The sequence below is a fragment of the Watersipora subatra genome, chromosome 9 (assembly GCF_963576615.1).
Source record: "Watersipora subatra chromosome 9, tzWatSuba1.1, whole genome shotgun sequence".
NCBI classification, from domain to species: domain Eukaryota; kingdom Metazoa; phylum Bryozoa; class Gymnolaemata; order Cheilostomatida; family Watersiporidae; genus Watersipora; species Watersipora subatra.
Window position 1 is genome coordinate 63,472,019 of NC_088716.1, and position 24,349 is coordinate 63,496,367.

Below are 24,349 nucleotides of genomic sequence, written 5' to 3' on the forward strand. Positions count from 1 at the left end.
GCACTACAGCCAGTTCTTCATCATTCCTCGTAGCCAGGGCATACTTACAGATAGTCTCTTCAGATCTAATTACCACATTGCAAACCTGCATAAGCGGATCCGGTCCCAGATCTTCTACCAGCCCTGTACCTGCAGGGCACGTTCTGGAGAGAGTATCAGCTATTACCATGTCCTTACCCGGAACATAAGTCAGCGTGAATGAGTAACTTAGCAGCTCCAGTCGCATGGCGGCCAGCCTAGGGGAAAGCGTGGCTATCTCTTTTTCCACGATACCCAACAGCGGTTTGTGGTCTGTGGCAATGGTGACATGTCTGCCCTAACAGTAATATCGGAATCGTTTGCATGCAAAAACAGTAGCCAACAGCTCCTTCTTGATTTGCGAGTACCTTTGTTGGGTTTCCGTTAGAGACTTAGCCACAAACTCAATGGGCCTACCATCCTGTAGGAGTACGGCTCCCAAAGAATGAGAGCTAGCATCAGCTGAGAGGGTGACTGGAGAGTTTGGATCAAAGTAAGAAAGAGTGGGAGCATCAAGGATACTCTTTTTCAATGCCTCAAAAGCCTGGGCTTGCTTAATCTCCCAAATAAATTCCTTCGACTTTTTGCACACATCTCTCAAAGGGTAAGTCCATTCAGACAGCCCTGGAATGAATTTGGACAAGTAGTTTATAAATCCGAGTACCCTCTCAACTGCTTTGCTATCAGTGGGTATGACCATATTCTTCACAGCACTTACCTTGTCGGCCCCAGGTCAGACGCCGTGTTCGGATAACTCATGACCTAGAAAAGTCACCACTTGCTGTCCAAAAACACTTTTCTCTTTGTTTAGGGTTAGGCTAGCGCTTTTACATCTCTCTAAAACTTGGCGTAGCCTATCATTATGCTGCTCTAACGTTTTGGCATGGATCAAAATATCATCGATATATACCTCTACTCTCTCAATGCCTTGTAACATGTCAACCATTTTGGCATGAAATAGCTCAGGTGCATTACATATACCCATAGGGCATCTGAGGTATCTAAACTTACCGTATGGTGTGACGAAACAGGTGAGCCTCGAAGGCTCATAAGTCAACGGCAACTGGTGGAAGCCTTGCTTCCCATCTAAACAACTGAAATACTTAGCCCCATGTAGACGAGCAAATATCTCTGTGCTGGTACTAATGAGACACTGTGTTCTGATCAATTGAGTATTTAAGTACTGTGGATCCAAGCATATTCTGATCTTATCATTTGGTTTTCTAATAGTTACTGTTGGACTTAGCCACTCGGAGGGCTCGTCATCCCTACATATGATACCATCATTTTCCAGTTTGTTCAATTCATCTTTGAACTTTTGTCTAATACCCTGTGGTATTGTTCTAGGTGCTACTGCTTTAGGCACAGCTGAGGGCTTTAACTGAAACTTGATTTCGTTTTGAAGCTTACCCAAACCTTGGAAAACACTCTCATAACTTTTCACAATGTCTTCACATTTTTTAGAACCGGCATTGCTGATTGACAGCTCGTTTGCTACATTTACACCCGGTATGAGCCCCAAATCCTTGATGGCAGGTAATCCCAACAGAGTCCCCTGATGCGCTGAACCATCAACTACATAAAACATCGTTTCGCATGCCCTTTTATTGATTGTCACCCGCAATGAGACTTTACCGAGTGGCCGAATTTGTTGGCCCCCAAAACCCAGTAGTGAAATCCTAGTGCTCTTGATGCGACTAACCCCCAAACTCTTCAAAGTAGAGATGTCCATAATGCTTACCTGGGCCCCCGTGTCAACTTGACATTTTACAATTTTGTTCACAATAGAAATATCTAAGAACCAACCCCCATTACCCCTGTTAACACTAAAAACTGAAAATTCAATGTCACTCTCTTCTTCAGAGTCTGGGTTTCCTACAGACACCGCCAGTGCCTGATGCTTTCCATACGCATTACCCTCCCATTGAAAATCTACTTCTACAGATAAAGTTTTTAGAGAATTGTCACTTCTCTGTCCTCGGCCTTGTTTGCACGCTCGGGCAAAATGTTTGAATAGATTGCATGTGTTACACCGCTTTCCATACGCGGGACACCGGCCTTGTGCATGGCTACCCCCACAATATTTACAGTCAGAAACCAGTTTTTTGTCAGAATGAGGTGTCGTTTGACCTCTCCACTTTCGGTTTATTGCATTCACTGGTGCCACTCCTCCTTCAGCACCTAAGCCTACTGAATTTACTGCTGAGCTGCTAGAGCTGCCTAGCCCATCTACTTCCTCTCTCTGATGCTTGAGAATTATTTCTTTGGCCCTCATTTTTGATTTAATTGCATCTAAAGTCACACGGTCATCTAATTGCAACTCCCTGGATAACTCTTTATCTTTCATACCAGCCAAGATTCTTGTTCTCAACATAGACACTTGTTGTTCATCTCCCCAATTACATTTGGTGACTAACTCATATAGCGCCCTAATGTATTCCTCATTAGATTCATGATTACCCTGAACACGGTTAGAAAACAGTATACTGTAGTGTAGTGAGCAGTCTCTGGGTTGGAAATATGCATCAAACGCAGCTAATGTTCTGGCATACAATGTATTCGCAGGTGTACCACTTGTTACATATTAGCTGTGCAGTCAGCTTTCTTTTAGCTGTGCTATAATCGCATAATTGTCTAATAACCCATAGCTATGGGCTTGCTAACTAAGTCAGTTCCTTTATGTGCTTCTTACCTGTTAGCTGTGTTTTCTGTGATACAACACTTATTGTGATAATACAATACAACAACTACAATACAACAACTGGTGTCAGGAACGAACATTGTGGACTCACAGCCAGCATTTTTTCTATTGTCTTGCTATGGATCCTAACATAAAAGCTTTGATCGATGCTATGCAGAAACAGCAACAACAGTTCCAGCAGCAAAACGCTGATCTACAGAAGCAGTTTATCTCCTTGTTTGAAGCTACCAAGAGTGATAGTGCTGCATCAATACCAGTAGCTGTCGCCATACCCAAGTTTGAAGCATACGACAGGGGTAAAGAAAAATGGAACCAGTACCTTCAACGTTTCAATCAGCACTTTAATGTGTATCGGGTGGTAGATGACAGTCAGAAACGAGCATGCTTACTATCTTGGGTAGGAGCTGAGACATACGACTTGTTGTCAAACTTATTTGGCGCAGAGGATATTACAAGCAAGTCATTTACTGAGTTGTCGGAGAAACTTAATGAACACTTTGCAGATACCATACATGTTCAGGCAGCAAGATTTGAATTTTCTCAATGTAAGATGAAGACTGGTCAGTCCTATGTTGATTGGGCTGCAGAACTTCGTGGACTCGCACGGCACTGTGCTTTCACGTGCAAAAGCACAGGCTGTGGCACTAGTTATGTTGATGAACAAATTCGTGACATAATCATTAAAGAGACGCCACATGCTGATGTACGTCGCCAGTGTTTACTTGATGCTGATCCCTCTCTTAATGATGTTCTTAAGAAGGCTACAGCATTCATCAAGACAACGGAGACCGATAAAATTCTCAAGGGGGAGACAACTTCTCCAGCTATCGAAGACACAGTAAACAAAATGTCAGGTCAGTACAAGCAAAGATCACGCCGAGGTCAACAAACCATTGGAAAGCAACAAGCTAATGCACAGAACACAGGTATGTTGAAGTCTTGCCCTAGCTGTTACATTAAACATGACAGAAAAAATTGTCCCTGCAGAGCATTTGTCTGCAGGAAATGTGAGGTCAAAGGTCACATTGAGGCTGTCTGTATGGCTAAGACAGCAGCACAAAGTCAGACAGAACAGTCTGCTAGGACAGTTGAAAACTCTGTGTTAAGTGTGCTCACTGATGCAAATGAACCTTATCATTCAGTACATGCAGTTTCAGATAATCTTTTCCAACGAGTCAATAGAAAGGTTTGGATCAAAACTGTTGTCAATGGTCATGATGCAATGTTTCAATGGGACACAGGAGCTACTTGCTCTATAGTTGATTTGCAAGGCTACCGAAGTCTTGGATCACCCCCCCTCTTACCTGTCAGTACCCATCTTAAAGCATATGGGCAGAGTGAGTTACAGATTAAAGGACAATGTTCAGTTAGTGTGAAGGTAGGAGATGTGGAAAAACAAAATCTCAAACTTCTTGTTGTAAACACAACACAAGGCTCAAACCTTTTTGGTCTAGATTGGAGTGACAAATTCGGTCTCTCTCAGCAGGGGCTAGCTATATTGACACAGGGTAGTTGTGATGTTACCTGTACTGTCACAGGAAGTAACCCTATTGGATTTAGGGACAAAATCGCTGCACTCTCCTCTAAGTACTCTGATGTCTTCAAGACAGGTCTTGGCCGATGTAAAAAGGTAAAAGTACCAGTACGCTTGAAACCAGGAAGCACACCAAGCTTTTCTAAACCTCGTGTAGTGCCATTCTCTAGACGCCAAGCTGTAAAAGAAGAGCTAGATCGATTAGTTAAAGCTGGTGTTTTGGAACATGTGGACTTTAGTGATTATGCTGCTCCAATAGTAGCAGTTTCCAAACCAAATGGAAGAGTGCGTATATGTGGTGATTTCAAGATGTTGAACCAACAAATATCAATTGATCAACACCCATTACCAAGCCTTGAAGAGTTGCTAGAGAAGTTGAGAGGCGGGGTACACTTTTCCAAGATAGACCTGGCAGATGCCTACTTGCAACTAGAGTTAGATGATAATGCAAAGAAGTTGTGTGTCATCAACACTCAATGTGGTTTGTTTCGCTACAACAGGATGTGTTTTGGATTGGCATCAAGCCCTGCACAGTTTCAGCGATGCATGGACTCAATGATTGCTGACTTACCTGGAGTTGCAGCATACTTGGATGATCTGATTGTCACTGGTAGCAGTGAGAGTGAGCACTGGTCTAACCTCGACAAACTCTTAGCTAGACTACAGGAGTATGGGCTCCGCATACAAAGAGAGAAATGCGAATTCTTTAAGAATGCTGTTGAATACCTAGGTCACATAATAGACAAGAACGGCAAGACTCCCTCGAATTCTGCAATAGAGGCTATTGAACAGCTTCCACGACCACAGAACTTACAACAGCTACAGGCGTTTTTGGGCAAGATCAACTATTATGGCTCATACATTGCTGACCTGTCTAGCAAAGCAGCCCCCCTCTACAAGTTTCTTCGTGAAAATGTCGAGTTTGACTGGACTGACGAGTGTGACAAGGCCTTCCATGTTCTTAAAGAAAGTGTCATCAAGGCTACCAAACTTACCCATTTTGACCAGAGTAAACCGCTGGTTCTAGCAACAGACGCATCTAACTATGGAATTGGGGCAGTACTCCTACAAGAGGAAAATGGAGCTGAAAGACCACTAGCACATGCATCAAAGACATTGAGCGTGCACCAAAAGAATTACTCACAGATAGAGAAAGAAGCGCTTTCTATCATCTATGGAGTGACTAAGTTTAGACAGTATCTATATGGGAGACGTTTCACGCTCATTACTGATCATAAACCCCTGGTTGCCATGTTTTCACCAGAAAAGAATATCCCCGTTTTAACAGCTCAGCGACTGCAGAGATGGGCCCTCACACTGATGGCTTATCAGTATGACATCAGATACAAACCTACAGCACAGCACGGCAATGCAGATGGCTTGTCCAGGTTACCTATAGGGGCAGACCCGAAGTTTGACCATGATGAAGAGAAGGAGAGCATTGAGGTCTCACACACTATACAAGAGGAGCTCGATCATGGTCCCCTTGACGATGAGGCTGTTAAACAAGAAACCATGAAAGACACATCACTACAGATAGTGAAAGAGTGGATACTGAATGGCCTTTGGCCCAGTAAGCTTACAGCTAGCTATGAACATTTGCGGCCATATTGGAATATGAGGGAGTCTCTTTTTGTTCATGGGGAGGCTGTGCTTTTGCAACGTGATGGCACTACTAGAGTAGTCATTCCACAGGCTCTGAAGAGTAAAGTGTTAGACTTGCTGCATACATCACACTGGGGTGTAGAAAGAGTAAAACAGCTTGCTCGTCGATACGCATGGTGGCCTAGCATCAATGCAGACATAGAACAGCTAATCAAAGCTTGTGAACCTTGCCGAATCTGTGCTAATGACCCAGCCAAGACTTACCAAAGTTGGCCGTCCACCCAACTACCATGGGAACGAATTCATTTGGATTATGCAGGACCTTTCAAAGGTCAGATGTGGTTGGTTTGTGTAGATGCACATTCCCGATATCCGTACGTTGCTATGCTAGATGTAGGAAAAACTACTTCTAAGGACACAATTGGCGTGCTACGACAGATCTTTGTACATGAAGGTCTTCCTCGGACTATTGTTACAGACAACGGCCCACAATTCGTGTCAAATGAATTTGACCAGTTCTGCACCATGCATGGCATTAAACATATAACATCTCCCGCATTCCATCCTGCATCGAATGGAGAAGCGGAGAGATTTGTCCAGACTCTTAAGCAATCTGTAGAGAAGAATTGTGCAGGAGGGGAGAAAATCAAGACTGCCCTACAACTGTTTTTAACCACTTACAGATGTTTACCTCATCCCTCTTTGAACTGGAAATCACCTGCTGAAGTTCTACATGGACGACAGCCGAGAAATACTCTGACCTTGCTGAAACCAATTCAGAACAAGAAAACTCTTTCACCAGGTCAAGCATCTTCTACATCATCACGGTATGAAGTAGACTCTTTGGTTTATGCAAGGAACTATAGCTCTGGACCTAAGTGGATACCTGGAACGATAATTAACAAGCTGGGTAACATACTGTATGCTGTGCGAACAGACCGTGGTGTATGGAGACGACATGCCAATCAGCTACAAGCTAGACTTCAAGTTAATGATACATCGACCAATGACAATATCATCACAGCTTCAAATGATCTTAACATCCAACCTGCCCAATCTGTACCTGATGAGAGGCCAGTACAAAGTCCCAGATATCCTACTCGTAATAGAAGACGACCTGATTACTATGACAGTTCTAAGTTCTAACAAGGTCATGACTAACCATAAACTCCGAATAGTGAGGGAGATGTGTTACATATTAGCTGTGCAGTCAGCTTTCTTTTAGCTGTGCTATAATCGCATAATTGTCTAATAACCCATAGCTATGGGCTTGCTAACTAAGTCAGTTCCTTTATGTGCTTCTTACCTGTTAGCTGTGTTTTCTGTGATACAACACTTATTGTGATAATACAATACAACAACTACAATACAACACCACTAGTATCAGGTGCTACTGTTAGCAAAGGGAGTATTTTTTCAGCTTCTTCCCCCATTACAAAAATGAGTATGTCCACTTGTTTCTGGGCTGTTTTGGCATCAATGTCAGCTGCACTCCTATATCTGGCAAAACGCTTTTTCCACTCAGGCCACATTTCACTGGCATTAGTGAAATCCAGTTCACTGGGAGATTTTACTGCTGGCATAATTTCTGTAGATTGAAGAATACTATATGGTTACTATACTGCACTTATCTGAGAGGTTTAAAGTCAGATCAATATTCCATTGATAGACTGATTTGCCTGTAGCACGCTTTGTTGAGACAATGTCTCACTCCTGACAGTTCACATCAATCATAAGGTGCTTGCTGACCCTACTCGCAGCGCCATGTTTTAGTTTTGATTAATTACAGGATCAGATGTCAGGTATAAACAAGTATTTATTAGGATTTATTTATGTAAGTTATAACTCAAGCAGCATCCGCCATTGAGGTTGTCTCACGGTCTCCCGGAAGTCACAATATAACCTCTAAACTAATAACTAAACTAAATCTATAACAGGCATAAATTCACAGATTATCCACTGGGTTGAGAACTTTCTCACAAATCACATGCAGGTAGTCGTGATCGATCGAAAAGAGTCTTCTTGCTGTGATATTTTGTCTGGTGTGCCTCAAGGTTCACTCTTGGGTCCGCTTCTCTTTTTGTTATATATCAATTACCTGCTTTCGCAAATTACCTCCGAATGTCGGTTGTTCGCGGATGACGCCTTGCTGTACAATACTAGTGCAAATTCGTTAGTTTTACAAAATGACCTCAATAACCTGCAATCTTGGGCCTGTGATTGGCAGTTGTCTTTCAATTCCTCAAAATGTTCTGGGCTTTCTGTGGGAGAAACAAATTCTCAACAGGAATTTTACTTACATAATGTAAGGCTTAAAAATGTAAATTCGCGTTCATATCTAGGCATTGAACTTAGTTGTAATCTTAAATGGGATAGACACATTATAAATAACATGTTGGCTTGTGGGATAGGCATGCTATTTAGCACTCAAGTAAAACTGAAGTGAATCCAAAAAATGTTTTGTTCCTAAGTTGTTTTAAGAAAAACATCTCAAGCAGTGTGGAGTGAAGTACACTGCTAGGTGTATATTTACAATTTACCTACAAGTATAGGCTTTGAAAATTGTCGATGTAAAATCTTACATGTTCGTATAAAGTGGTGGTGCCGCCTTTGTATTAGGGCTTGAATTACTCATGTCTCTAGCTAAGAGTACTAAAGTTTTGGGTTTACTATGCTACAAGAACACAAAGTGTATGGATCCTGATTAAAAGCGACTCATCCACTAAGTTAATTTATAAGTTTAACCTTTTTGCTAAATTCTTTATAATAAGCTTATTTGTCTGGTCAACAGGACTATTAGCCTGAATTTGTATTGCTAAATTTATATAGGCCTATATGTTTATTTTGAAAAACTTTCAGAATGCCCTTTTCTGCGACAAGTCTCGCTCATTTACACAAAGTATGCCATCGGATCATAAGAGTACCCATCGATATCGAGAGAAGCGACCTACAAGCCGATCAAGGAGTCGCTCAGTGGTAAGAGACTTAGTCTTAAGATGGTTTAATGTTTATATGCACCTTTTTCTGAATCATGTCAATCACGGTCATCATATTGAAATTATGTTTATGTAATATTTCAGTCCAACTTGGTTTATCTGAAACATACAGGCTCAAATGCATGTTAGCTAGGAGAATTGGAACACTGTAGTTGCCATGCGTATACCTAAGTGATGGCTTATCACTTAGTATATCAATTATCATTCACAATTATCTGCATGCGTTGAGCCAATAGAGAACATGTTTACAACCTATCCTGAGGGTAGTTTCGCTTTGCAAAAACTAAATTTTTTTATTCCACTTTTTTTAACATTGACCAGTCATGTCAGACACACTCTAACTACAGGCTTTCTCTAATTGTAGGTCAGTGGACTTTAGGTCATTTTTTATTGAACACCAGTACTACTGAGAGGGATTTGTTTATTTTTAGCAGTAATAATATTGCTGTAAGCTGTTATAATATATTGATAACTCATCTGACTCGGACATGCTCATGGCAGTAGTGAGAATGGCTGAAAAAGTGTCCGAACTCATTCTGCATCACATACCTAGTATTTCTATGGCATCAACTGATGTCAAAGTTTATGCTGATTAATTTGGTATCAAAATATCTTTATAGTTCGTGTGATTCAGAAATTATAACAGTTATATGCGCCTCAGTCAAATGTTAGGTTGTACCAAATATGCAATTATGTTCCGGTAAAAAATCAATTGGGTAGCGAAAGAGTTAAATGATCTAGTTGTGTCAGATGTTTTCCTTAACTGATCTAGTCATCTCAGAGGTCTTCCTTAAATGGTATAGTAGTCTCAGAGGTATTCCTTAAATGGTATAGTTGTCTCAGAGGTATTCCTTAAATGGTATAATTGTCTCAGAGGTATTCCTTGAATGGTATAGTTGTCTCAGGGGTCTTCCTTAAATGGTATAGTTGTCTCAGAGGTCTTCCTTAAATGGTATAGTAGTCTCAGAGGTATTCCTTAAATGGTATAGTTGTCTCAGGGGTCTTCCTTAAATGGTATAGTTGTCTCAGAGGTCTTCCTTAAATGGTATAGTAGTCTCAGAGGTATTCCTTAAATGGTATAGTTGTCTCAGGGGTATTCCTTGAATGGTATAGTTGTCTCAGAGGTGTTCCTAAAATGGTATAGTTGTCTCAGAGGTATTCCTTAAATGGTATAGTTGTCTCAGGGGTATTCCTTGAATGGTGTAGTTGTCTCAGAGGTATTCTTTAAATGGTATAGTTGTCTCAGAGGTATTCTTTAAATGGTATAGTTGTCTCAGAGGTATTCCTTACATGGTATAGTTGTCTCAGAGGTATTCCTTGAATGGTATAGTTGTCTCAGAGGTATTCCTTAAATGATTTGCTTGTCAAAGGTATTCCTTCAATATGCTGATCTGTATCCAAAATTTGCTATTTGTAATTTTTGCTATATTTTTAATGATTCACAAGCTTTGTTATAGGATAGAAGTGAAAGGAGAAGCAAAATTGTTCACAGCCATTCTAAACATATGAAAAGAGAAAAACTAACTCCTGAGAAATCGATTAAAAAAGAAAGGATAACTCCAGAAAGACGGACAAAATGGGAAAGAGAATCACCAGAGAGAGCGATCAAGCGTGAGAAAGTGTCTCCTGATAGACACCATAGTCAGAGGACCGAGGACAGACATGAGGGCAGGCGTGAGGTCAGACATGAGGACAGACATGAGGGCAGGCGTGAGGACAGACATAAAGATGATAAGGACAGGTTGGCTGTGCAAGTAGTTGGTGTAGAGGTGGGAAGGGCTGGTTTGCTGTGAAGAATAGACGAGGGTAATGAGAGTGATGAATTGACTATACAAATAATAGGCATAATTTATAAGAGCTCAAACTCATGCCATCAGATTGTACCCTTCGAGGACTACATTAATATGGCATCCCCTAGGTAACTGTTCTCACGGGTACTGACAGCTGTCACCTCCAGGAATTATCCCCAACAAGAATGTTCTCTGTCTTACAGTCTAAATAATTTTGGATATTTTTTATTTCTTCTGGGCTAACCATGCTTGATACGTAATAGATGATGTGGATTGTCTGCAATTACAGAAAGACATCATTTACCGTCATCATTTCAAGATTGTTTCTTTTAATTTTACAGCTACAGACACGAGAGAAGGAGGAATGAGGGGCAAAGAATGAGGGACAAGAGGAAGAGACGGCAGGAAGATGTGGATGATTCTAAATTTAAATATGGGAAACCAGAGCAGGGTGAGTCTTACACAACTGAGAGCAAGTATTGCTGCCATTTCTTCTCTATTGTTGAAGATTTTGTCAACTTCGACATCCAACTTTCATCATTGCAGTGTTAGAGATGTGTGCTCTAATACCATATAGATAGGAATACCGAATTTTAACTTGCATATAATATGCTTTTCCTAGAAACCTTTCTGAAAATGAAACACTTGCACTGCCAATACATTTAATATCCATAGATTTATTTTTAAATTTTGTTGTGTTTGTCAGATTTCAACATAACCTTACCAAACGATGGTGGAGCAAGTACAAAAAGTAAACAAACCCCTATTAAAATTATTTCATTACCGGTAGTCTATGCTTAAAGATGTGATTGCACCCAAATTTTGTTGATTTCAACAAAAAGTATCGATGTTTTTCTATCATTTAAGATGTTGTTTGTTGCTTTAGTTCCCATTGTCAAGATATCTGAAGATTAAAATCGACAAAAATTGATCGCGGTAAAAGCGCTCAGAAATAAAAGATGTGCCCAGACTTGCCCAAAATGATGTATATAGTGAGACAGCTTGTCTCTATCTCTTGTATTCACATCAGCTATTGCGATAAAAGTCTAGCCTGTCTCTATCTCTTGTATTCATATCATCTGTCGCGATAAAAGTCTAGTCCTACGCGACTCTATAATTGTCATATATTTTATTTTGTATTTGCTCATGATTTTTCGAATAAAATTTTAATTCTAGCTACAGATACATTATTATAAATGTTTCAAATGTCTCAAATAAGATTAATTGAAAATTTGTCATATTAGTTTCCTATAAATGCTGTGTAAACATCTGAGTACCGACTACGATTTCGTCAGTCTACAGTAATTAGGTTGTCGAATTAACTTATTTCATTGCGGCCTTTGTGTCAGCGAAGTTCTCAGTTGCGACCCACACCAGAAACTAGTTACTAGATAAAATAAGCAAGCCGCATCTTTAAAAAGATTGTGTTCGAATATATGGCAAAACAACTGCATCCCTAAAAAGTCATGTATAGTCAACGTTATCTAGTCATTATTAGCATCAATTAGTAGAAAAAAATTTACTGGCCACATTTGATTAGTTGATTCAAGTACAAAGCAAACAGTTTTTTGAGTTGACCAAAATAGTGAAAACCAAACAACGCAAATTTCTTTTAAAACAATTAACCCACTGATTCTGGCAAAGGGTTAATAAATTCATTACTGCACCTGGTCAGTGTAGACTTACACAGCTTTATGGGAAGGTCGGCAAGCCATCCTCTTATCTGCAGGAAGATAGATCACTCGACTTCATCATATGATGTAGACTACACTCCTGCACTCGCCCGGTAGATACGAAAAGCCGAACGCACTGAATGACTGAACAGACCGAATATTTTGGGAGTTGCCCTTTTGTGTGACTATTTAAGATTAAGGGTGCGTAACTCAAACTTCTATAAATAAATAGCTCAATGAATTCCGTAGAAACATTTTAGAGGCTGTTGATTGTTTTCGTGCCAGTGAAGCACGCTGTGAATAAAAATATTACATATTTAATCGAAGTATTTTTGCTGTCACTAGTCCAATCAGTATTTGCCTTACCTTTGACAGATAAAGGGAAATGCCTAGTAGAAGCAAAAGGTTTTATTTGTTCAGTAGTATTGTTAACCATTGGTAAACTAGTAGCTAAATAACTAGCCAAAATTGTTTCTTTATTCAATTGGAAATGAATATATTTATTTCTATATATAGTAATATTTATTATAATCATATGAAGCATGCAATCAATATTATTTATAGATAATAATTGATTTATAAATAATAGTTGAGGGAGGCCAACTCCCAAAAGATATTCGGTCTGTTCAGTCATTCAGTGCGTTCGGCTTTTCGTATCTACCGGCACTCGCCACCCACATGTGCCTCTCGGTGTGATATCGCTTGATCAGGGGAAACGTGTTGCCATTGGCAGGGACACACGTAGATGACGAAGTGCTGTAGCACATGTTGCCTAGCCTGAATGCTGGTGGTGATGCAACTCAGTCTGCACGTGCCAAGCTGTTTCAGCACTGCCTCGGTCACCTTTGGCCAGGTGGTGCCACTAATAGAGAGCTCTCTCCGGATTGTGTCCTTGGCTGGCTCGGCAGGCAGCTTCTTCAACTCTACACGTAGCTGCCGGAACCGAGTCGTGGTCGGCTCTCCAGTCGGCATGGCCTCAATTGAGCAAGAGATAGGAGCTGGCTCAGCGAACTCGACTCATTCGACCTCCTCTACTCAATCGAGTCTTTTATGGATCTCAAAAGGTTGTTCACTCGGCTGGCTGCTCAATATCTCCTTAAAGATGTGGTTGTGTAAAATTTGAGTTGATTGTAAAAGAAAGTATTTTTCTTTGTCTATCAGTTGATATGTTGTTTGTTGTGTTAGGCGATCTCATTGGCAAGATATTTGAAGATTAAAATCGACAAAATTTGATCGCGATAAAAACACTCAGGCCAAAAAAACATGCCCAGACTTTCCCAAAATGATGTAACGTGTGATACAACCTGTCTCTATCTCTCGTATTCACATCGGCTATTGCGATAAAGGTCTAGTCCTACGCGGCTCTATTGGCATATATTTTATCTTGTATTTGCTCGTGTTGGCTAAAAGAAAATTTTAAATCTAGCTACAGATACATTATTACCCATGTCTCAAACGCCTCAAACAAGGAAAATTAAAAACTTGTCATATTGATTTTTTCTGAATGCTGTGTAAACATCTGAGTACCGACTACCAATTCTACCGGTCTACGGTAGTTCTGTCAAGCAAACTATGTAGAATAAGGTCTTTGTATCGGCACAGTTCCATCGCTACCCACACTAATTATATACAGCCTCCCAAAAGCCCCGCCCACATTATGCTCGTCGCCTATCCTGGGGCTGTATATCATTGCCCACACCGAAAACTAGTTTCTTACTACCGTAAGTAAAATAAGTTAGCTGCGTCTTTGAAAAGAACATGTGGTGAAACCAGTGTGTAGTCGACTGTCAACGTTATCGAGTCATTATTGGTATTAATTTGTAGAATAGAATTCACTGGTCACATTTGATTAGTTGATTCAAGTACTAAACAAATGGTCGAGCTATACAAAAGTACATGTCAATACAGCTCTTATTGCATTTCATAAATCTATCTATCAGACGTGATTTCAACACAGGTGGCAACGGGGCTTTGATGTATTCAATATGTTCTGCAAAATCTTGTTTAGCATCATCCTCAACATTATTTTATTATATAATTTTTACAAGCCAAAAATTTTCATCTCAGCAAAATGTTTGCATTAAAAACATCCATCCAAGTCATGGCCACTCACATAGTTACAGCTCATATAATAGGACGAATCACTCTCCTGCAGTAAGCTCAAACTCTGTATGTATCATATCTGGATATTACTCTTCATCTTTGGACCTAAGATATGTAGCTCTCACCATGTTGTATACGCAGGTTGGTAGTGGCCACCACTCTGCTTTTGTAAGTCCTTCTGAGTATGTCCAAAATACCAATAATCTGTAGGTGCATGATTTCCTCTGTAAGCCTTTCAGATGGTTTCAGACACTCTGCAGCTGGATACTTGGGTACTAAGAAAATATTAAACTTTTATTATCATTAGATAACTTATTGAGTGTCTCTTGGAAGTGATATGACATCTAGTAAAATTATCAGCAATAAAAATACAATTAGCTAAGAAACCTACCATGGTAGAGACGGTAGTTATAGCAGGCCACTCTTAATGGACCTGGTTTTATAAGGTCTGTAATCTCCAGCCCTTCTGCAACACACTTGAGACCAGTCTGAGAAACAGAATGCCACATATCATAGTTTGTGCTGCACGTAATCATTTCTCTCTTTCCCGTGTATGACAGTTTCCACACTGACACAACTGCTCCATTGGTGACGCCACGTAAACATCCTGTAATCAATAAAACAAATGTAATAAATATATATCATTCATAAGTATGTCGTTCTAACGTGTATCTATTGATAGCTTTCAATTTGGGAGTTGGATAGATTGAGAGTGTAAAATTACAAAATGAACGAATGTTTAATAAAAGCATAAGTACGCCAAGCCAACAATTCAAAACTTTGTTTCTGTCAGTTAAAGACGAACATTGATCAGTTCATTGTTCTTACTTTCTACAAGTGATAAGTGAACATAAATTCTTATCATAAATCTAATTTACTTACTAAAACTGTCAAAAAAAATTTGAAGCATATATTATAGCTAGACGAAACGATAAAAAGTTATGAAACGGTGATTTGTGATAGCAAAAAGTTATCTTATTAATTAGTAAATGTATTCATGAGTGGTAGTAAAATTATTACCTTTAGTTTAGTATATATATAGGAGACTCAAAGTTGATGATAGATTTACCACCATTCTCCTATCTTCCTCTGCAGCATAATGCTGCTGACGCCTGTCAGCTTTAACTATAAGCTGTCTGCCCCAATTTTTAACCACCTGATGCTCAGAAAACTTTGAGTCACCTTCGATAGAGTTGGAAGCATTGTTAAAATTCTGTTCGTCAATAAAATGAGTCGACGCAGCATGCTCGATCTAATAATTCAATAACTTTCCTAACGACGAGAATCTTTGATATCACGGTCAATGCGTTTTACTAGCGATATCATTATTATGACCTATATATAACTTTCGCGCTGATGATTGGCTAAAAAAGAGATAGCATATTTATCACTTACGGACTTGTTCATATACGCTCACTATATATGTCACAAATACAGCACCCGCTTGAATCTGAGCATTTCAAAGAATGATTTCATTCAAACGCTTATATCTCTGGATTGGGCTGGTCTACAACGACAAAACTAACATCAAATTGTAGCTGATGTTCTAGCCTTATATTGTTCTTAATTTCGTTTAAATGACTTCAATGGTGCAATCACATCGTTAATGTTGTACAGACAGAATTGTTTGGCTGAGCTCAAACAAATCATTAAATTTTTGTTTTGTACTATAATATATACAATATTATATTTGTGTATGGTAGTTTTACTAGTTTATAAAATGAAGAAATTGAGTTGATAGCTAATAGTGTGCTGCAGTACAATAAACTTACAAGTTCCCAAAGATTTATTTGACAGGTTAAAGATTCAAAATTTGGTTTTTAGAAATTTAACTTAGCGCTTAATATAAGTGCCACTGTCAAATTAGACCCGATTTGTTAAAAAGCTCAATCAATTGGAGAGCTAATTCATACATATTCGTGTGCAGCACAGAAGAGTACCAAAAGTTGGAGTCAAAAGTTAAATAACTCACCTCACACCTACTTATATAACTATACTAAATGATTGCTTGCCGTTGCACGGGATTAAAATAATCACCCAATCAATTTGAGTAACTTAAGCTAGTAACATAAGCTGGCTTAAATCTTTCCTATGATGTCATCCGTGTCTGAAGCCAGCCTGCGCTTATAATTGTGTTTATAATTGTTACATTGCACTCACAAGCGTTGTCTACATTGTCTACAAGCGTGCTAGTAGTAACCAACAGTGTTCTTGCAAGCGTTTAAGCATGTGTATTTTAATAAACATGTGGACAATTATTCATTAGTATTGTCAGTTGGATGCATAGTGTAATGGATACTACGCCTATCTGCAGAACTGGAGGTATAGAGATCAAATCCACTGCTTGCAGATGTTTCGCTCCTAAAACTTAGTCGCTATAACTGGACATTCGGACTACAAACACTGAGATATAATATATACTAGCTGTGCTACCCGGCGTTGTCCGTGTATTAAAATCACCTTATAAACAATGAGAGTTGTCTGCCACTTGCTATTAGCCTGGGACATTGCCTGTTGATAATTTTGGCAACATGCCAACACTGAGAAAAAATATATATATATGTATGTCTTCTTTCTCCATGCTTGAGCATCAACTGGACATGTTAACCATTTTATCTAATCAGAGAGGGTTCATGGTTGTGTAAAAGAATCAACTGAGTTGCTCTACTAGCTCCAGAAGAAAACAAACCAATAGAGTGCAAGGCGATAAGTGTATATATTTCTCGAACATATAACAATGCAGTCAAGGTTGCGCGTACAATTAATTGCAAGGGATGAGACTTTCAGGTACTCTGCTTTCTCCTGCTCATCTGGGCTCCTTATATGTGCTTCGCCCTTTCCAGCTCGGCTGGTCATGCTTCTGTGACTCGAATTTGGTATATAACTCAATATGGAGTTGTCCTAATTCTGTACACAACTGATAATGAAATTGAGATTGCTAGGCAAACTGAAGTTTTTCAAACTGGCAGTATTGAAAAGATTTACATACTTTAGGAAATTCTAGAAAATATTTTGCTATTGCACTAAGCTATCGCCAGCATTTATTGAATTGAGACTTCTACATGCTTAAAACACCAATCATGACTCACCAGTTCTTCGTCTATAGCCTGTGTTTTGACATGGTATATACAAACTGTGCAGCAGTAATGTGGTTGTGTTGATAAAATGTATTATCAATAAAATCTACTATATAAACTACATATATGGCCTCTCGCCTTTCCAACATAAGGCATTACATCTGGAGCATTTTTGGACATTCGTCCCATAGAAAAATTCAGCCCTATACTGTGTTGCAGGACTGTATTCAAGTGCGAAGTTTTCTGCCCATACATGGCGCCTGATAGCAGCTGCTGTAGTTAGTGCATCTTGCTGTTGTCGCCGTTTCATTTGCTCTGAAAATTCAGCTTGCCGAGCAGCTGTTGTAGCTAGTGCATCATGTTCTTGTCGCTGCTGCATCTGCTCGGAGGTTTCTGCATGTCTGGCCGCTGTATCGGCTGCTCTGAGCCGTATGAGTCGCTGCTGGGTCAGCTCAGTAGTCTCTGCACTTTTAGCAGCTGCAGCATCTATTCTGGCCTGCTCTCAATGTACCTGTGTTTTTTCAGCGGTTTTTACTCTTCTAGCAGCTGCTACTCTGTTTCGTTGTAGGCGTAGCTGTGTTTGCTCTGCAGTTTCTGCACCTCTAGCAGATGCAGTAGCTATTCTGTTTCGTTGTAGGCATAGCTGTGTTTGCTCTGCAGTTTTTGCTCGTTTAGCTGCTGCTTTGCGAATTCAGTCTCTTTCTCTACAGGAATCAATCTGTTCTTGTGTTTGGGCAGTAGGCTTTTTGGGAGGCGTTGTACTGCTTCAAGCGTTTCTAAAAGTGAATGAGATGGTGTGCTTTTTTGTAATATACGCTGCTCGCTTTTTTCTCACCGTCGCCTATCGCCAGGCTCGGAGTGCCCGTGCAAGTTCTGTAGTAGCTGTAGTTCTGTGGTACTCGTAGCTGGAAAAAAAGTGAAAGTAAGTCAGCTGCGGAAGGAAATGAACACGCTTACTATCACGAACGGTTGCAAATCCAACGTTTTAAGTAGTGGAGGTGTGGCAACTCATAGGCAATAGAACATTGAATAAGAAGTACTTACATTTTCGATGTAGAAATTTAGTAAGTAAAATGCAGTAGCAGTACTCGTGCAAGTTCTGTAGTTCTGTAGTACTCGTAGCTGGGAAAAAAGTAAAAGTAACTCAGCTGCGGAAAGAAATGAACATGTTTACTATCACAAACAGTGGCAAATCCAACGTTTTCAACCCTTTCACTGAAGTAGACTCATTCATGCGTATTCTATGGTCGACCGCTGTAGACACATTTTTGCGACTTTCCCAGCAATTGCTAGTAACTGAATTTTATTATTCATTGATAACATAACCAATGATCTCTAAGAATTTTATGGTAGTGACAGTGTTGTCCAAAGATTTCTCTATAAAATTAGCCTAAAGTTTAATTTTAAATCTTTGTTTGAGAATTTTTAACTTAGAAACAACCATTTTTTGTGCAAGTTTTGAAAACGCCATCGGGTTAGAAAACAATTTCTTATGTTGATGACATTATAGCCGATTCAGATTTTTGTGATTATACAGATAATTAAAATAGCAATAGCAGCACTGACTCTGATGGTGGTGAAAGTAATAGTTTTGTAAGAATAAGGAACATTGTAGAGGATCGTTTTAGCTTTGTAGCTTCACATCGCTTTATCAATGCACAAAGTATAGATAAAATGAATTTTTTGCATAGCAGTGCTTGTTAACATGTTGGCAAAATGAAATATATAACCAAAACAAACGTTCTAGATGGAGTTTGAAATTGAAAAAATATTGTATACATATGAAGCAACATCGACAAAATGGCTGGCAGTAGGCCGATAGCTAAATTTGTACATGGACGCAAGTAAAAGGGTTATGTATTGGAAGTGTGGCAATTTATAGACAATACAATATTGAATAAGAAGTACTTACCTTTTTGGTGTGGAAATTTAGTAGGTGAGAAGCGCTTTTTTCCAGTGACCGCAAGAAACAAACGTTTACATGACCTTCTCGGTACACGTTGGCAGTAAATATTAATTGCATGTAAATTACTACTCATTAATTTATTTTATTTAATGAGTAGTACATTTGTATAGCTGTATAGGCACCTTTGTATAGGCCGCAGAACTCAGGACAGTGCTTTTTAACATGGCAGCAACTTTGCTGTTTAAAACGAAACAGTGCCATTGGGCACTGTAAAGAGGCGGGCTAACCCGAGATCATGTGATTTTTGTGGGGAGAAAGAGAGCCATGCCTCTTTCTCCCCCACCCCTCAAAAGAGCCATGCCCAAGCTAGCTTCCACCACAACTGAAACAAACTGGAAATAACCACGCTACTTGACCTTTAAAGGTTGACTTGCAACAAAATTTACATTACAGTTATTTATTATCAAAAGATTCACCATGTCTTACTCTGCTGTGTTGTAGGTGCCAAATATGTGGAAAGGTGATAACAAGCTCTTAAAGGCTCAAAAATGAACAGTTAATCGCAGCCATCCACGAAAACGCCGTAGATTGGAATCCAATCAAATGTAACGTAGTTGAACACGATGGCTTCTGTTTACACTCTCATGCAGCCTCATTCGTCGAAATATTTTCACAAATATACTTCACGCATTCAATAAAACCACGTCTATTGTCCTTACGCATTTGTTTCATCATCATTGTAATGCTGTCACTTTGAGCACTGATATCTCAAAACCTACCGAAAAAATTTGATTATTTTTTTAACCTTAGCTTGAAGGAGTGCATATCATCATCTGATAAACATAAAGAGCCTGTTGGTCACCTGTGATAGTCGAAAAATGCTGCAGAAATTGTCTGCCCTATTTGACAGGAAGTATGGGTCACATGATCAGATTACAACTAGATGATTAGACCAGGCTGAAATGAAACTGTAAAGTAGCGAGCATTTATATTTGATAGGGGTTTTCCGGTAAATCCATAAGTGTTTGTCGTAAACTAGTGCTACGAGACGTTTTATATTGAGCCTTTTCTTGGCCTTTAATTTCATGTGATAACATCACGTGTCAAAACAATAACTGAAATGTTTGAGTCTGTAATGGAAATGAAGAGATTCCAATCTACGGCGGGTTTGTGATGGTGGCAATTAACTGTTCGTTTTGGAGCTTTTAAGAGCTTGTAATCACATTTCCACATACTTTGCACCTACAACACAACACAGTAAGACATGGTGAACCTTTTGATACCAAATAAGTGTAATGTGAATTTTGTTGCAAGTAAACCTTTAAGGGTATTTCTATAGCATGTATATATACTAGCACCCTAGAAGTCTGGTATGCTGTGAGAGATTGTCAGGTGTGCCGAGAAAGCATAGATATTAAGTAGCTGCACATTTATTCAGAAAACCCAAAGGAGGTCGTCCATTGATTGGTGCAGGCGTTAGAGTGTCAGTCTGTCAAATGTCAAGAGTTGGAGTCTCGTCGAAGGCAATCTTTTATCCTGACTTTTAACCCTGGCTTTGGATGGACAGCCAGACACCGCTCTTATTATAGTAAAGATATATATTTTAGGCATATAGAATGTTTTCTTTGCAGCATAGACCTTGCTGTCAAAAAAATTTTGATTCTGAAGTAGATTTAAATTGAAATTGAAGTAATGCACTTCCCTTAACTTGATGTAAAATTACGAAAATCATGAACTTTGAACCAAGTAAAAGTGATAGGAAAAAGCAAAACAGTTGTTGATGTTACTGTACAGTCATTAAATTAAAAAGATAACTTTAGTTTTGTTCCTTTTTGAAAGGCTAAAACGATAAGTTAGTATAATTTCAGAATTGGTTAGGCATTTGTGGACCGGATCGTTTACGTTGTAAGAATGTTTACTGTACTAATGGCTGGCTGTTGTAAGTACATGTACGTTCATTTACGTACTTACGGCTGGCTGATGTAAGTACATGTATGTACCTGCACGTACTTGCAGCTGGTTATCGTAAGTCTAGTAGAAATAATCTTTGTCGTGTGCTTTGGCTGTTTATTAGAAACACAGGCGGCTGCTACAGGAGAAGAAGACAAATCCAAACCTGACTATGGGCTTTCAGGAAAGCTTGCCGATGACACAAACACATACAGAGGAGTTGTGGTCAAGTATAATGAGCCCCCAGAAGCCCGCAAACCAAAATTAAAATGGCGTTTATATCCCTTCAAAGGTGAGTTGTCACCCCTATTTATTCTTCCCTAAAAAGGTGAGATTGAAAGGATATAAAAAATATCCTAATATAATAGGTAATATGTTCTAAACATTGCCTTTTATATCCTTTCCAATGTGAGTTGTTCCCCTTCCTTTAATATCACTTCAAAGGTGAGTTGTCACCCCTGCCTTTTATATCACTATAAGAGTGAGCTGTCGCAGCTGCCTTTTGTATATGTTGTGCAACTGTAGAATAATCGACAAAATGCAGAATAACCTGCTAATTATCGTCAATATTTGATAGGGGACACAGCGATGCCTGTTTTACATATACACAGACAGAGTGGTTATCTCCTTGGGCGAGATCGAAAAGTTGCAGACATACCAGTTGATCATCCATCTTGTTCAAAACAGCACGCAGTTCTCCAGTTTAGATCTGTTGAGTATACAGTAAGTCCACTACTCAAAACAGCACGCTGTCCTCCAGTTTAGATCTCTTGAGTATACAGTAAGTCCACTACTCAAAACAGCATGCTGTCCTCCAGTTTAGATCTCTTGAGTATACAATAAGTCCACTATTCTGCTTGCAAAATATGGTTTTTCATGGAGCTGTACACACATTGAATGTTATATCCTAATCGCATGCGCTGGTTTACCCTCCTCTTAAGCTAGTAAAGAACGGAGTCAATGAGTGTCTCTGTTGTTAGTCTTTTTCACTTACAGAAAGATGATGGTATGAAGGGGCGGCGAACTCGCCCATACATCATGGACCTTGGCTCAGCAAATGGTACTTTTGTCAACAACAAGCAAATTGAAGCTCAACGGTAGGTACCCAACTGGTTCATTCATTTTCTAGATGGCAGTAGTAGCCGGTGTCTGCCTGTAACAGGAGTGTCACAGTGTAACAGGTGCGCTTGTTCACCAATATCCTGAAAAGCCTTAATAGTTGAAATAGGAATGAGCTATTCATTGCTTAGCCACCACTAATGATGGGAACAAGCAAGTCTGTGCTACATGATCGTATCTAGTAATAACTCCCCAGTCCACAGTTCACTTTCTATTAACATCAGTGATTTTGTATAGAATATTTGAGCATTTGTACAATGTATAGTATGTTTGAGCATTTGTACAAGGAATAGGATATTTGAGCATTTGTACAATGTTCAGAATATGAATTCACCTAGTTGCCATCCATCGTTGAATTTCCGCTCATGTAAATCTGTGGACACATATATGGACCTGACCAATTGACATGCATGCACCGAGTCAAAAGATTTAATCGTATTCATGGATTGACATAGATTGATCATATCTATGGGTGTATACATCCGTATATATGATCAATCCGCATACCTGATGATCTCTCATGGTATGTTAGACTGTGAAGGTACTAGTATATATAATAGAGGCTCCCTATTCGTCGTTTTCTCTCCCAGATGCGGCGCAAGAGAATGATATTCGTAAGCCTGCTATGAGATTTTTTGTTATTCAAATCGAGTTTGAGAATTTGCACCGACTTGACGATTTACATTATCTGGAATTTAAGTTATAGGAGGTTTACATTATGTGAACATCTAGTGTAGTAGGAAGGTAAGAAGCTGTTAGGTAACACTTGATAGGAATGATACTGTTGGGTGATGTTGTATAGGAATAATAATGTTGAGGTATACTAGATAGAATTGATACTGCGAGGTAACACTGGCTAGCAAGGATACTGTTGGGTCATGCTGAATAGAAATACAGTAGACGCTCCTACAATGTAAAAAATCCATTCCAAGAGCATTTAAATTATAAGGATTTTGTGTTATACGAACAGTAAAATACATGTAAACTGCCTAATCCGTTTCATGATCTTTCCAAACTCACCCCTTTAGCTATACAAAAAGAAAAAACTAAACTTAGCTTTGTATTTGGGAGCTGTATCTGTTGTCTGTATCTGTTTCTGTTGTCTGTATCTGTCGCCTGTTGTCCGTATCTGTTGTCTGTATCTGTTGTCTGTATCGTAACTGTAATATTACTAGTTGGCATCGACAGCTTGTCTCCTTTTTCTGATCAATTTCACTGGTCCTATAGACTATGGTTGCTGTAATTTTACAATAAGTTGGTGGGAGATGCACCTAGTCGATGTACAATTACAACGATTTGATTATTTTTTCTAGACAGCAAAGTCTATTCTGCAAAGTAACACTGATAACAAATAATTTATATATCTACAATAAAGAAAGACAAAATATTTTTTACCATGAAAAAGGCGGTGTCTTTCTGTTCACCGTCTATTTGTATTCAGGGGTCAAGGTTAAGATTAAAGGTAACTTTTGGCGATACTCCCACCTCGTGACATTAAGATTGATAGATCGACCCTGTAACACTTGCACCAATCGATCGCACAATTTCGCAGCTACCTATTCTCTGTTTTTTCGACACGTCTGATGATCTATCACGACAAACTAAAATGTCATGGAAGCTGTATATATACTAAATATAACGCAATACATATGTCATGTTTTCTCACAAGTGCGGCGAGATGTGTTGCCATTAAAATCAAATTTGAGAACTTGCCCCTACTTGACAATTTACGTTATATAAAATTTTTATGGAGTACGAAGCAAAAACTGCATAAAATTTTTACGTCATTTGGAATTTATGTTATAGGTATACGTTATAGGAGCGTCTACTGTAGCATTGTTAAGCTACACTGGATAGGAATGATATGACGCTGTTGG

General features: G+C 39.2%; 2 protein-coding genes across 2 annotated transcripts in view; one reads left to right on the forward strand and one right to left on the reverse strand.

Moving 5' to 3' along the window:
• LOC137403833 (innexin unc-9-like) overlaps positions 1 to 24,349 on the reverse strand; it is a 120,659-nt gene that overhangs the window by 15,655 nt on the left and 80,655 nt on the right. The window lies entirely within an intron of this gene.
• The window catches only part of LOC137403823 (smad nuclear-interacting protein 1-like), a 30,122-nt gene that overhangs the window by 2,568 nt on the left and 3,205 nt on the right, over positions 1 to 24,349 (forward strand). Inside the window, exons 2-7 of the mRNA XM_068089887.1 lie at positions 8,718 to 8,834; positions 10,312 to 10,595; positions 10,986 to 11,095; positions 21,478 to 21,645; positions 21,931 to 22,076; positions 22,350 to 22,450. Coding sequence (XP_067945988.1) covers positions 8,760 to 8,834; positions 10,312 to 10,595; positions 10,986 to 11,095; positions 21,478 to 21,645; positions 21,931 to 22,076; positions 22,350 to 22,450 — 884 coding nt within the window. The 5' untranslated portion in view covers positions 8,718 to 8,759. The remainder of the gene's footprint in view (positions 1 to 8,717; positions 8,835 to 10,311; positions 10,596 to 10,985; positions 11,096 to 21,477; positions 21,646 to 21,930; positions 22,077 to 22,349; positions 22,451 to 24,349) is intronic.